Source organism: Drosophila arizonae, chromosome 3 (assembly GCF_054131065.1).
Source record: "Drosophila arizonae isolate 15081-1271.41 chromosome 3, UAZ_ARI_1.0, whole genome shotgun sequence".
Lineage (NCBI taxonomy): Eukaryota > Metazoa > Arthropoda > Insecta > Diptera > Drosophilidae > Drosophila > Drosophila arizonae.
Window position 1 is genome coordinate 29036723 of NC_142923.1, and position 15559 is coordinate 29052281.

General features: G+C 38.4%; 2 protein-coding genes and 1 long non-coding RNA gene across 6 annotated transcripts; 2 read left to right on the top strand and 1 right to left on the bottom strand.

Annotated features, from left to right (window-relative positions):
• Positions 1 to 5702: 5702 nt before the first annotated feature.
• Positions 5703 to 9322, top strand: bsh (brain-specific homeobox). Its single transcript, XM_018003741.2, has 4 exons — positions 5703 to 6476; positions 8171 to 8457; positions 8587 to 8889; positions 9072 to 9322. Exons 1-4 carry the CDS (start codon positions 5956 to 5958, stop codon positions 9320 to 9322), a joined length of 1362 nt encoding a protein of 453 aa, XP_017859230.1. The 5' UTR covers positions 5703 to 5955.
• Positions 9323 to 9396: 74 nt separating this feature from the next.
• Positions 9397 to 11233, bottom strand: LOC149270018 (uncharacterized). Its single transcript, XR_016269482.1, has 4 exons — positions 10635 to 11233; positions 9889 to 10545; positions 9690 to 9798; positions 9397 to 9508 (listed from the first exon to the last, which is right to left on the bottom strand). It is a non-coding gene; the product is annotated as an uncharacterized LOC149270018 (long non-coding RNA).
• Positions 11234 to 12426: 1193 nt separating this feature from the next.
• Positions 12427 to 15475, top strand: fbp (fructose-1,6-bisphosphatase). Of its 4 annotated transcripts, none has more exons than XM_089465729.1 (4): positions 12449 to 12580; positions 13251 to 13330; positions 14364 to 14707; positions 14764 to 15475. In XM_089465729.1, exons 2-4 carry the CDS (start codon positions 13309 to 13311, stop codon positions 15427 to 15429), a joined length of 1032 nt encoding a protein of 343 aa, XP_089321855.1. In that variant the 5' UTR covers positions 12449 to 12580; positions 13251 to 13308; the 3' UTR covers positions 15430 to 15475. The 4 variants fall into 4 exon arrangements, with proteins under 4 accessions (XP_017859232.1, XP_089321855.1, XP_089321856.1 ...); XM_089465730.1 differs by having other exon boundaries at positions 12481 to 12580; positions 13259 to 13330; XM_018003743.2 differs by lacking the exon at positions 13251 to 13330 and having other exon boundaries at positions 12427 to 12580.
• The last annotated feature ends 84 nt before the right edge of the window (positions 15476 to 15559 follow it).

Here is a 15559-nt window from a genome sequence, read left to right on the forward strand (position 1 = left end):
ATTAATTTTTAAGTTCCCACGAAGAGGTATTTATTTCGTTATACAAAACCATTTTTTTTTTTTTTTTTATAAAGTTCTAGTCATTTTATATATAGACTCAAAAATAAATTTAATGCAACAAGTGTCAGTGTTGCCAATATTCGCTTTTTCCCGTCAGATCTGGCTTGAAAAAATGAGTCAGATTGAGGGAAGAAATCGAACAAGTGAGAAGTAGGAGTTCGAAAAACCTTGATTTCAGCCCTTTATTTCTTAAATTTATTTATTAGATAGCAAAAAAGCACTTGAATTATTTCCAAGCTTTGTATGCTTGTTTCGCATATGAGAGTTGAAAGTTTAAATCTCCAAATTATCTAACAGCAATCACATAAGAAATGTACATGCAAAAAAGTTAATAGTTACACAGATATACATTTTTAATTATCTATGGATCACGTGTAAGTTCTTTTTAATATTATTTTATAGGTAGATCTACCTTTTTATGCTCTAGAAAATATTGTGGCATTGACTTTCAGTGTTCAATGCTTGAGGTAAATGTCTATGGTATGGCAATTAACTGCCTGTTAAAGGGTTGACATATTAAACAATTGAGTTTTTTAAAGAGTTTGCTATAAACTCTGGTAAATAGGAATGTATATACATCATTGTTTCACTTTCTTACATCATTTACCATATGTTAGCTCTGTAGTTTTTACTGCTGTTAATAATGTGTAATCGATTGGGTGGGTATCCATCCATTTCTATACTCGAGTTGAGTCTGGACACGATCGTCAAAAAGATCAACAAATAGTCACTTTTCGTACTTCGATTTTCGTGTCTAGGTTACATTTAACTAGGAAACATGTTGAATAAATGCCATGGGTTCCGCCCACTTTAGTCGGTGCCGCCCTTCTGTTCGCGAACCCCTTTCATTTGACAGTCGGAAACATTTTTGTAAATCTAATTTTATGACAATTATCCGCGGCAAATTAAATCATAGCAATAAATAGCTGCAAATCAAACAAATGTATCAAAATAACAAAATATATATGTATGTATCTATAAGTGTGTGTGTGTTCAGGCTGCTGATAAAATCATTTAGAAAATGCCAGCAAATTACAAACTGCCCCGCCCACCCCTCTCTCCCGGTCGTCGGGGTGCTCACCCGGACCCGGACCCGGACCCAGCCTCGTGTGCACATATTTCGATGTAATTTAATATGTGGCACGCGTTTGGTAAACTTTTCTTTTTTTTTTTGCTGGCAGGACGAGCAGGATATGCTCTGCGGCTCAATTGTTGCCAATGAGAGCAATTGTGTTGCTGCCGAGAGAGGACCGTGGAGGCAGGCACTGAAGCACGGAGGGAGCAGGCAGAAGGGAGGGCGGGCGATAGGGCAACGGCTTTGTGAGGAGTAATTGCATTTGTTAGCGCTCTAATTGTTTGGGCGGGCGAAAGGTTACTCTATGCCTAGGATAACAACAAGAGGCTTTTAATAAGCATAACCCGGTTGGCAGGCCAAGCACTGCCACTGAAAAGTGCCTCGGAACGTGGATAGAACCTTCGCAAACGTGGGCGGGCCAATGGACCCACCCGAATCCTCTGCTCCGAGAGAGCCTACAATTAGGACTATGTGAAATTTATGACCGTGAACCTGTCTCCTTGTATAATATAATTATAGCCATTATTCATGAAGTGAATCGACCTTTAATTAGACTGTTCGAGATGAATTAAATCTACGTGAACCATGGATCCGCGAATATGATCTAATTTGTTAATAGTTCATAATTAATGTTTATATTTTAATGATAAATGATAAAATGATTTTACATTGATATTGTACTATAATTACAATTACAATTATAAATATAGTATATCTTATTATACATTCATATATATATATAAGGGATATACTACCTTTACAAGTTATAATAGTATTACATTATTATATATCTATCGTCCATTTTCTGATCTGTTTATTCATCGTTATGATTGCTCAGTTACCAGAGGTAAGGAAAGTCCGAAAATTTTAGAATTGTATTTCACATATTCATGGAACCTTTAAATATATGTAATAATTAGTTACAAAGAATAAAAAAATTTGTATCCGGATATGAGGTAATTTGGAGTAATAATTGGTTTGGACCAACGTAAAGACAACATTAGGGGCATCATTAAGAAATTTGAAAATCTACTTATTGTTTCTAATCTCTATTTCTTCTTACTTATTGACAAACAATATTATTAGCCTTCAGCAAAAGGCGTGTGAGAAACATACATCTAGATACTTATGTACATATGTATCTACTAGAATATAAAATATCAATATAAAGTGTGTATAAAAAGGGCTTAAAAGTATATAGGAAATAGCTGAAACTGATATTCCCAATCAAATAGAATGATTTATCAAACAATTTGTTTTGAATATAGTGGATAGTTCGATGTATATTTAGGATCGAGAAAGATGTAAGCAAATCAATATACTATCTGAAGACTCTTAAACATGCCCTGTTTGGGTTTTTTATCATAAAGGAACCGCCGCCTTTGACCCCAAAGGATGTTGGCACTTGAGGCGAGACCCTTTTTGCGGCACTCGCATAAACAAAGTACCCCTAGCTAACTGAGCCAAATCGGAAGGTTTCTGTTGCTCGTTTCAGAAGTTAATTTACCGAGAATCAAAACTCAAATGCGGATGCAGCAACCGAGCGGCATCTGAGAAGGCCGCCGCTCGTAACCTGATCTTTGACACACTCCAACCTTGATTTCAGGGAATTATGCTAAAAAAAACAATGAGAAGACGTCGCATCACAAAAGGATTTGCCATGCAAACTGACACAAAATGTTGTAATTGCCCGTGGAAAGAGCAGCACCCCGTCTCTCCCTCTCTCTCTCACTATCTCCTTCCCTCGCTGTTAACCGCAAGACGCATTTGCAATTCGATGCCAGATTTTTATTATTATAAAAATTAGGCTTAGCACGTTTGATGGGCACGTGCATCGCCCACCGATTCAAATGAAGTTAAGCAAAATGTTCCCACACCGCCCTTTCATTAATAATAATAGCTCTCGCTTTATTTCTATTTCTGTCCCTCTCACTCTATATATTTAGCACATGCCTCAGGCTCTTCCGCACGTTCATGTCAAATGAAGAAAAAACAATAAAAGAAAACAATGGCTCCGACCCGCTGAAGTTGTCAGTTCCGGGGCGCAGTTTAAGTGCTCGCAACAATCAGCTTGTGTCAGTTACTAAGGACCTCGGCAACAGACAGCTTACGGCCCAGCCACGCCCAGCCCCATTTGCTATCGCAGTGGAAGCTACCTATACCTGAGAAATAATGCCAGAGATTTCAGCTAAAGCGACTTAATTGCATGTTACATTTACACTGAAAGGAATCTGATGAGTGCTTTAAAAACGGCTTAAATAATTTAATAGTTTTTATTAAGTTGTTATGTTTTATTTGTTTTGTTTTGTTTTTCTTTTTTTAATATAATTTTATTTTTTATTAATTGTTAATACTTGTCAATTTTTATTTTTCTAAGCCCATTTTCATACCAACGCAATTTTAAGAAAATTTAGTTTCAATCAAGTCAGAAGCAGGTGTTAATGAATCAGCGAAGAACTGAAAAATCATCCAAACATTTTATTTCTAATTTGATCTGATATATTCAGCTTTACCTCTATTTCAATAAAGTCGTTTTTAAAGAACATTTGCATTGTTTCACCTTCTCGCTGTCAGTGTAGCTGCCTGCACAGACCCTACTCCATATATATACACATACACACACACACGAATGAGTGTGTATCTCTCTGTGGGTGTGTGTGTTCATCTAATGCGCCCGCTTTAGGGCTTTAACCTAATAATGATGTTCGACTTACTTTGCGTGACTTATTTTATTAATAAAACGAGCAAATTTGTCTTGCTTTTTGGTCGCAGCCATCTCTTCAAGCACACACACACAACTACACACGCCAATATACACAGAGAGTATCCTTTGCTAGCTCGCGGTCCCCTTCCCCTACATACCCAAGTCTTAGCTAGCTTTCCGTTGCCGTCTGCTGGCTGTGCGTGCGACAAGGACAAATAGCTGCTCGCTACGGCAACCCCAAAGCTCAGAGCGCGCCGATTGGTTGCAACAGAATGCCAGGACACACCCCCTGCGAGCTGGCCGGCTGATGGGCTGCCTGTCAGGACGGGCTGAGTTGGGCTGCGTAAAGCTATGCCAAACGATCGAATTACGGCCAAGTTTTTTCCTTTACGTCTTTTGCCTAATTGCCAGAGCTTAGAGACAGTCGTCCGGTGAGTGGGAGTGGGCGTGGGAGAGGGGCAGCCAGCGAGAGTGAGAGGGAGGCAGGTATAGCTGCCAGCTGAGGCTAATGCGTATTATGGGTACGTTAGACAGATACAAGTGGATGATGGTGGTACAGTTGTGCATGCATGCAAACAGCTGTGGCCCACATTACGCATACGCACCGCCAGCCAGACAAAAGCTCTGCCCGTACGTCCGCCCGCCCCATCCAGCTGTCTGGCTGTCTTTCTAGGCAGCCATCAGTCAATAATTTAATTACAATAATTGTGGCATTTAATGTATTTAATGCATGCACAACACAATGGCGGCCATGACACGTTAATTATGGGGGCAAAATGGCGGCAGCAGTCACAGTCGCAGTCGCAGTTGCCGTCAGCATCAGCGTCAGCGCCGACCACAACTGCGATCAAGTTATTTGCGGTTAACATGAACCAATTAAACTTAGTAAATACTATAGGCACACGGAAAAAACAAAATAATGCTGTGAAGAATCTTAATAAAAATAATTAGAATTGGCCAAATATGAGGGTAGTGTTAAAATATATTAACTTTTATATATTCTAAGAGTTTTTTATTTTATAAATTTTGTTTGGTGTCAATAAATTTTTACATTTAATTAGTAGGTATTTATTTAAAAATGTATAAATGCAATTGTATATGCCATATTTGTAAATAGATATATAAGTAGAAAGGGCTTATTTCTTAGTCTAAACTTTTAAATAAGTCTAAACTTTTAAATTATTCACAAAAAAAATCTGTGGTTATAACAATGAGTGAAATAAATGGAAATCGAAATAAATTTATAAATTATTTATATAGTAATTATTTTTAATTATCTGATTAAGTACTGAATTTTTCATTTTAAATCTTCTATAGCAATATTTTATAATCAATAGTCATTGTTCATTGTTCATTGTTCATTTTTATATATTATTAGTATAAATTATATATAATGATATATACATGTATATGTATATACTTTTTAATTTTAAAACTTCAACAACAGACAAATAGGAATTTGGTAAATCATAATTCAAAGAAGCTTATGCAGATCTTGTAGAGAAATATTTTATTTTCTGAGATTAAATAGATTTAAAAAAAAACCTTTATACAATATATATAAATATAATATTTCCAGCTCTTTTAAAAATTTTTAAAATGAACTAATTTGTATCACATAAATGACATAACGAAATGTAAACCAAGTCATTTTTGGCTGTGTTTTATAAATACTTATATACATATTCATATAGGTATATATATACATATACCTTTTAAATATATAAACATATGTATCTGTATAGGTAAAATGCCAGCATTGTGGGGCCGAAATCAAGCGGTGCAAATGGCTAAATTGCATTGGGTCGTAATGCCGTTGTTGTGCGAGAGAGAGACAACCATATAAGCTACACATGCAAATGGGGGTGTGTTCACACACACAGCGAAGCGCTGCCTGCCTGTGTGTGTGGGTGTGCGTGTGTATTTTTGGGTGCCTGAGCAGCGAACCGCAAGTGCATTGCCTGCTTTTGGGGTGGGCTGCTGTGCCGTGGCTCAAACCGGGACATCGCTTAGAGCGATTTGCTGGTTGATGTGCGGTGATTGCCGCAAACTCAACGCGACCGTCAACGAGCAAACAACATAAGCGCGACGGCCAGGACTCGAGCAGGAGCAGGACATGATGTCAGCGCTAAATGAGAACAGCCTCAGCCCAGTTGCAACTGCAGCTGCAGCTGCAACGGCGACGGCAACAGCAACTGCAACTGCGGCAGCGGCAGCTGCTGCTGCAGCTGCAACTGTTGCCACAAGCAAGTGCTCTGCCACAACGACCACAATGCTAACCACAAAAACGCCATTTTCCATCGAACACATATTATTTCAAAACTTGAACAACAATAACAACAGCAACAGCAACAACAACAACAACAATAGCAATCAAAAGTGCAACAAATATTCAGTGAAAAGTGCCAGGAGCAATGCGAGCGCCAGCTCCATATCCGCCGTATCAAATACCCTATCAAGTGGCAGTGCCAGTGCCAATGCTAATGCTAATGCCAATGCCAATGCAAGTGCATATGACAATAACAGATACCCTGTAAATCCAGCCGCGACGGCCTCGACACGTCACACCAGCAGTCCGCAGCACTCGGCAGGGATTTATACCAGCGAGGATTACGTCAAGTCCATGCACAGCCAACGGTAAGTGCAACGGATGCCTGACATATTACTTGAGGGACTTTCGAGTGAATGATGTCAATAATTTAGATTATATGTGCACATCCCACAAATCAATCAATCAGTATGTGTGCGATTATCCTAAAATACACGTGAAAGAGTTGCCCAAAAATGAATTGTGAAATTTGGTGAACATCATTTTGAAAGAAATCTTTATAGAATGTTTAAGAAATATTTTATTCAATTATAAAAATTTCGTAAATATTTGAGAGAAAGATTCTATAAATTAAAGAGTGTCTATTAAAATAGCTGCATTGCAGACAACGAATTTAGTTTTGAGTTAGTTATTTGGTGTTTTCAATTTTCATTCTGAAAGGGAGTCAGCCATAGACTTATTAGGTTGATTGCATTGATTATTTATAAATAAAATGTATATATTCCTTCCATAAGGGTCATGCTATCATTCATTAAGGGATTTAAGTTAAATTGTCAATTTGAAAAATTTTACTGATTCAAATATAAACAAGTAAGAAAGCTCTTGTCGAGTGTTCTTACATTTGAAATAAGCCTTTTATGGAGTAGTGAGGGGATATTGTGGCGGGGGTGTAACATATAACAAAAATCTAAATTCTTGAAATATATATAAATATACATTTAAAATTTGGACACTAAACTCTAAAGGTCTAGGAGATATTATTAAATAAAATTTTTCGTTAAGGTTTTTGATCGATAAGAAAATACCGGAGTATTATCGATTTTTGGAGAAAAGTGCAAAAGGCGCGTGATATACACGGACCTAGGAAATTTCAAATTTCAAATCTCTAGCTCGTATATCTTCTGAGATCGACGTATTATATTTAGGAGACCCAATGCTGCATTCCGATGAATGAGCTACCGCGATCGATAGTGACGTCTTTTATATAAAATTCTTTCTGCATATCATATTTAGTGCGATAAGTTTCCGGTTTGCTTCTCATATCTCCATACACGATAGTTTTGATGTTGGGAATGATCACAAGCTCCATAAAATCAAATTTATTATATTGAACTATGTCAACCAAACTGAATTGAATAAAAGTTTTTATTTGCAAATCATAATAAATATTGGAAAAATTTAGATAATAGACAATTCAAATATGGACTTTAATTAATGATTTTAAACTTGATTTGAATCTTTCTTTATGTATTGCTTCTTGGTCCACTCATATTCAAGGGTCTCAAAGTTTGATTTCCCGTTTAGACGACTGTTTTAACATATACTTGATGTGTTGTAATGCGTATTCGATAATAATACAAGATATATATTTTTTGATTTGAGGCAACATACGCTTTACATTTGTAAGATAATAAACTTTATAAAATATTTTTTTTTTAGCATTAGCATACTTTTAGAAAAACTATTTATTTTAATATTTAATATATAAATATTGAATATTTTACAGTCCATGTAATTTAGGCCAACTAATGAAAAAACTATAGTATTTTTATGATACATAATATGTCTAATATGCATGACATATTACATTGTATGGATATACTACACATTCGAAAATAGGAATCATAGTTTGCAACTCTCAGATATGATTGTAGCTTAGCTCAAAGATCATTGTGTGGGATTGGGAATCTAGTATAGTCTAACATTTTAAATTCCCAATTTCCGATGTTCTTATGTACAATCTTGGAGCTCTAAGCGCTTAACTCACGTTTCACAACTGCAGTGCACACCACCAAAGGTCAGCAGCCGGCCACTACGGCCACTCGAACTCGGGGCCAGCGGGAGAGCCAAGTGTGCAACAGATGACAGCAGCAGCAGCAGCAGCGGCGGCAGCGGCGACTGCAGCACCTCCAGCACCGCCTCCGCCTCCGCCAGCAGCGAGTGCCCCGAATAGTGTGCTTTATCCAAACGCTGGGTATGGCGATCATGGCTTCTTGCAGATGACCCTGGGCTATCTGTCGCCGTCGTCGGGCACGTACAAGTCGGTGGATCCCTACTTTCTGTCCCAAGGTATGTCTGCTGTTCCTGTGCGTGTCGATGGCCATTAGCGACACCCGAATGTCCCAAAAGTTGTGCCCGGCACAAAGGGCTCTATGCCGGCGTGTAATGCAATTAATGTGTGCCACCCACCTCTTGCAGCCAGCCTGTTTGGAGGAGCGCCCTTCTTCGGCGCGCCCGGCTGTGTGCCGGAGCTGGCCCTCGGTCTGGGCATGGGCGTGAATGCGCTGAGGCACTGCCGGCGCCGTAAGGCGCGCACCGTCTTCAGCGACCCGCAGCTGTCGGGCCTGGAGAAGCGCTTCGAGGCGCAACGGTATCTGTCGACGCCAGAGCGCGTAGAGCTGGCCACGGCTCTGGGACTGAGCGAGACGCAGGTCAAGACCTGGTTCCAGAATCGCCGCATGAAGCACAAGAAACAGCTGCGACGACGCGACACTGCCAATGGTGAGTGAAGAAGAAGAAGAAGCCAACGTCGAGGTTTCTCAGCCTTAGAACCAACTTTTGGCCTTTCTAGAAGTTTCTTTGGCCAATTAGCCTGGAACTCCTTTTGACGAAACTTTTCCTCAAGTTTTATTTGGCCCCTAATCAAATTAGTTGTAAAATTTTTGGCAATTTCTGGCCCACAGAACCCGTTGACTTCTCACGCACCGAGTCAGGCGGCAAGCAGCAGGGCGAGCCCCACAGCCCCCCAGCAGTAGCCACGGATGCCAAGCCCAAGTTGGGCCAGTCATCAAGTCAGCAGCAGCTGCAAATGTGCTTCCTGCAGCATGGCTACTCCACGGATGACTACTCCGACCTGGAGGCGGACAGCGAGGATGATGATAATTCCAGCGATGTGGATATTGTGGGCGACACGAAGCTCTATCAGCTCACATAGGACGCAGGCGTGTAAAGAGTTGTCCATTCATAGACTTAACGTGTGCGAAAAATACCAGAATCTTTAAAAAATACCACATTTATTAGCTAACACATAGAAAGGAATATTTACAAAATACTTTGTATTATTTTAGCTCCTGTATAATTTCTTCTGGCATTTTTGTTGAATTTTTTAACGTTTTTGTTCCTGTTCGATACGAAAAAATATATAAAAACTTTTAATAGCTACAAAATACAAAAAATTACCAGATCACAAAAGTTTGAAATTATCTTATTGTATTTATGCTTTTCTTCGTTCAATACTTCACCCTAATATATTTGTATATAATTGTTCTTTTTAAAGATTCTTCATTATGTATTTTACTTACCAAATTAAGGATTTATTTTCGGCTCTTTCCCTGGATTTTCGGCGTATGGGCATTTTTTGCACATTAGACAGACCATATCGGGTCTATACAACTTTCAACTTATCAAACTCTGTAAATAGCAACCACAATAAGGATTTTCCAATTGAGCGCGAGTCTAGTCACAGTTAAATTTAAGAAAATTATACACATGCATACACACCCATATATATACATATATATTAAAGTGTCACCAAATACAGCTAGTGATTTTATTCGAGTACTTCCATTTAAGATCGCTCTCTCTCTCTCTCACTCTGACTTTCTCAGAGTATATAACTCTCTTTGTAGATGTATATTTATGTGCTAGACGGCTTAGTTTTAACGCTTTCAATAAAAACTCATGTGAAAAATTAAAAATTAAAAAAAAAGTTTCTCGAGTTCCGACGGGTAATCAAATCCAATTGACGGCCAACAACAAAATGTAGGCACTAATCAGGTTAAACTCTGACATTTTCATAGGGTTGAAGTCACGGGCACGCCCACAGACGTGGCCCTGCTTCCTGGGGGTGGAATATGTTGAAGTGCTCTCAACAATGGCAAAATAATTGCGGGTTATTAGCAAGCCATTTAGGGAAACACTTTGTTGCGACTCGACAGCTCAAACAGTGAAATACTTTTTGAATACTTTCAATTGAGCTGTGATTGCATGAGCAACCATAGAGAACCAGTTCCCGGAGTGAACACCCCCATATGCTTGGCGTTAAGGTAAGTAGATTCTAATAGCTAGTCATCCGCCTACGATTAAGTGGGATGATAACAGTTGAAGCTTTTCCTCCTCTAAAGTCATATAACCGTATATATACATCATTAAAATTATCTGAAATGGAAAGGAAAGGAAAGAAATATATAAGGATCAAAATATATGAAAACTATTTTCATGAACACAGCGATATACTTTTAACTTACATGTATCTAATTTTTCAGCTGTGTTTACAAAACATAATCTAATGTTAAAGTCTTTTTAAAATATTTATTTATCATTCAAATTTGTTGTCCAGTAACTAGGATCAGTCTCACAATTTTACTATTAATTGTATGACTACAATTGTATAGAAAGGGAATTATTATCCCTTAAAGTTTTCAACCTATTGAATCGATCAGCTGTATATTTCTTTCCAAAATTCATATTCATTCCAAAAAACAAATATACATTATTTTTTCGTGACGTCAAAGTGACAAGGTACCCTACATTATAATATTCAAATACATATATTTATTTTATATATGTAGTTTCATAACAAAGTTGCGCGTGATTTAATTTATTTTTACTAGCCTGTCTTTTTTGAACTATTTGTAATCAGTTCCATACAAGCTAAAATCGAGAGTTATTCATGCTCATATCAGTGAAAAGTATGTATGTATGAAAGCCGAGTAAAGGTCGTCGCAATGACAAACCGAGAGGGCAACACATTCATATATACATATGTAGGTATGTTAGAAAACCAAACGAAATGTATGCCTGTAACTATATACATACAGTTACATATACATATAGGGAACGTACGCTATCTCTAAATATGGATGTTATCAAAAGTTAAATAGAAGTCGTGCCTCCACTCGAATCAGCTGGCGGTAATGATATATAAGGTCTATAAACATAATATATGTACATATATATGCTCAATCTGGTCATGTCTATCTATATTTGTATTAATATTTGAGTTAATCGCACGAGTATCAAAAATATCATAAATAGATCTCGAAAATCGATTCAACTTTGAAATGCTAGGAATGCTTTACAACTCATCATTTGTATGGTTTTTTTTTTTTTTTTCATTAAATTAAAACAAAGTTAGAAATTCATTGAATTATTATTTCTATGAAAAACATAAAATGGGCGACTGGTATATGCCGGAAAGCTTTGAAGAAGTACGCGCCCTTGAGTAAAATTGGTACAGTAAAGATTACTTAAAAGATTAATTAATTTTCGCGCCGCTTATAGCGGCTGATAACAGCGGGTCATAAGTAAAACAGTTGTCTTTAAATTTAAATCCAGCTCCAGCTTTTGCTAATCAAACACATATGTATATACATGTTTATGTATGTATATATTTATAACTTGAACAGTATCTCTCCAGTTATGCTCGATGTTGTCGTCGTGCTCGCTCGCGCCCTCTTCTGTGCGTTGGGCAACTCTGCTCATTAGCTCAATCAGCATGTACAATATATGTATATACATATGTATATACAATCAAATAAATGCATATAGATGAATATACATATGCATATTTGTAAGCTGGGGGCATGGCACGCTCCGTGTTTGTCTCCGTCAGCTCACTTTTGGCCATTCTCTCCATCTGCTTCGCTCTCTCGCTCCCACTCTCTCACAGTCTGCCGCTATTTAAGCGTACATTGACGTGTTGTCTGCTTGTAATACCCTACGCTAGTCAGGCAATGGTGCATATGGGGTGATCAGCTGGAAAACATAATAAGCAATTGAATTGCTCAACATGCTCACTGTATTTATAGACTTAATAGAAGAACGCCGCTATATTACTCCATTCATGGTCAAGCCGCAGGTTCCAGTTGCGAGTGCTCAATTTTTAAGTTAGTTTTGTAATTTGATATTAGTTGTAATGTTAAAAAGTAGATAAATAAAATAACAAAACGATATACATATCTTATCAAGTAGGGGGTATTTCCTAGTCACGCATACACACTCTTCTGCTTATTTTCTTGTATGCTTTATGTCACTGCAATCGCTGCCCATTCCTATTCTCGCTCCTAGCGCCAGCTGAAAGTCGACGTCTCTCAGTCTCTGCAGCACAGCCATCGAGTGCGGTTCTTTGACTGTTTCCTCGCACCTTCATTCGTCTTCTGTTTTGATCGCTACGTTTATTGTTGCCTGCGCTGTAAGTGAAAGTTCTATCCCACATAATGCGTAAATTATACATAATTGTGTAAATACATACATATAAGTATATATATACACACCCATATATATGTATGTATGTATTTACATGATTATATACTTGGGGAAGCACTACAAATTTTGGTTTGCCGGCATCGGCGAGGGTCAAAGCAAAGTTATAGCCAATTGGCGATACCAAAAGCTTGCGTATGTAGCAACATATATGTTATATATATATAGCTACATATGCCATAGCTAAATCTAATCATGTGTTTTTCCTACGCTATTGCCAAATTTAAATTAGGGGCACGTGTCCCAGCTCTCAGAAATTGCCAAAAAAAAAAAAAAAAAAAAAAAAAATGAAAGAAAAAGATCTTTCGCTTGTTCCGGTTTCTGTTTACATACATCGGGCTATATGCATACATATATACATATATCATTATTAGGTATATAGTCGTGCATGCAGACCAAATAGTACAAACAGGTTATCAGTGCCAGCCGAAACAATAAAAACAAAATTCACATCGGGCGAGTCTGACGAGTTTTTGATAAGTTTTCACGTCAGCTTCCCAATCTCTCGTATTTGTACTGGGCTCCATTTGACCTTCACACTTTTATTTTGGTCTGGCATTAAATTTGTGTGTACGACATTGTTATTGTTGTTTTTAAAGAACCACAGGAACCGCATCATATATATATACACATACATACACTATATACGACGCAACCATGGCGGCCAGCAACGGTGATTGTAAGTGGAAAAATGAAAAGACTCGCACTGCTTTCCCTCTACCAGCACCAGCACAAGTACCAGTTCCTCCTTCGCTCCTTAGCCTCCTGCCTGCCCGCCTATTGCCTGTTTACCCTCTTAATTGCACCACAAGTTTTCAATTATTATAACTTACATAACTAGTACCCCAGCTCAACCCAACTAACTAACTAGCTGTGAAAATTATAATTCGAAGTTAGTCCTGTACTTTATGAATTTTGCTTTCTATTCTAGAGCATGTCCCCAAAAACCTAACCTTTAACTCTAAGTAGATTTTAAAACTGATAATTCCACATTTATTTACTCTATGTTATTACCACAATTTGATTGGCAAACTAATTATACATGCTTGTGCTTATATATATATATATATGCCTATTTCATATATATATTTCTCGATCTATAATCAAGGCTTGAGCAATAGCAATAAATCTTATACAAATAATAAAACAATATATATAGTTATTTACATATAGAATCATTTTTTATAAGTAAAATAAAAAATTTAAAAAAACTCTGATTCTTAGAAATAACTTTAGAAAAGGAAAAAGGAAAATGTGCATTTCTTGCAAATATCGACGTCACTCCAATCCCAGTCCCACAAATAGATTACAATGAAATATATATATATTTAGCCCATGTAATAGAATAGTAAACATTAATCTGTAGCTAGTTCTCTAGATTTGTCAGTCTATTCGATTTTCTATAGGTATAATATATATAATAAAATATATAAATTCTATAGGTATAATATATTTTTCCTTGAATTCCGTTCATTTCGATAGCTTTTGTCCCTTCTACTTCTAAACTCAATCACTAACCAGATTAGTGACTCAATGTAATGTCACAAATTGATAATTGGAACACATAGATCTTATGGAAACTATATATATTAGTAGAGTCTACATAAGTACCTGCCAACTGAACACTTGTAAATACATATTGCTATTGCTCGATCCTTAGGAAGAGAATTTCGCCTAACATCTATTCTCTTCATCTCTCCGACTTCCGGCAGCCAAAATGACGCAGCAGGGACCCGCCTTCGACTCGAATGCGATGACGCTGACACGCTTCGTGCTCCAGGAACAGCGCAAGTTCAAGGAAGCGACTGGAGATCTGTCCCAGCTGCTGAATTGCATACAGACAGCCATCAAGGCGACTGCATCCGCAGTGCGGAAGGCTGGCATAGCCAAGCTGCACGGAATCGCTGGCGATGTCAATGTTCAGGGAGAGGAGGTAAAGAAGTTGGATGTGCTGTCGAATGAGCTGTTCATCAACATGCTCAAGTCGTCCTACACCACGTGCCTTATGGTCTCCGAGGAGAACGAGAATGTGATCGAGGTGGAAACGGAACGACAGGTAAGTGAGATACATTTCTCTAGGGGATCTAATAACTTGATCGCATTCGTTTACAGGGAAAATATATAGTTTGCTTCGATCCGCTGGACGGTTCCTCCAATATTGACTGTCTCGTCTCGATCGGCTCCATTTTCGCCATTTATCGGAAGAGGAGTACGGGAGTGCCCACCGTCCAGGATGCACTGCAGCCGGGCAACCAGCTCGTTGCTGCCGGATATGCACTCTACGGCTCTGCGACAGCCATTGTCCTGGGTCTGGGCAGCAGTGTGAACGGCTTCACCTACGATCCGGCCATTGGCGAGTTCATTCTGACCGATCCCAATATGCGTGTGCCCAACAAGGGCAAGATCTATTCGATCAATGAGGGCTATGCCTCCGACTGGGATCAGGGCGTTTACAACTACATTGCTGCAAAGAAGGATCCCGCCAAAGGCAAGCCATACGGCGCTCGCTACGTCGGCTCGATGGTGGCCGATGTGCACCGCACTATCAAATACGGCGGCATCTTCATCTATCCGGCTACCAAGTCGTCGCCCAATGGCAAGCTCCGTCTGCTCTATGAGTGCAATCCCATGGCTTATCTCATGATCCTGGCTGGCGGTCTGGCCAGCAATGGCAAGATCAGCATACTGGATATTGTTCCACAGAAAATTCACGAGCGCAGCCCCATCTTCCTGGGCTCCAAAGCTGATGTGGAGGAGGCGCTTAGCTACTTGAAATGATTCTCGTTTTTTTTTATGTGTCTGAATAAATGTTTTTGAAACCTTGTGTTCGAAGCAAATACAGGGAATTGGATGGGCTATGCTACATGCCAAATGAGATTGAAAAATCTTCAAAGCAAAGCTGATGTAA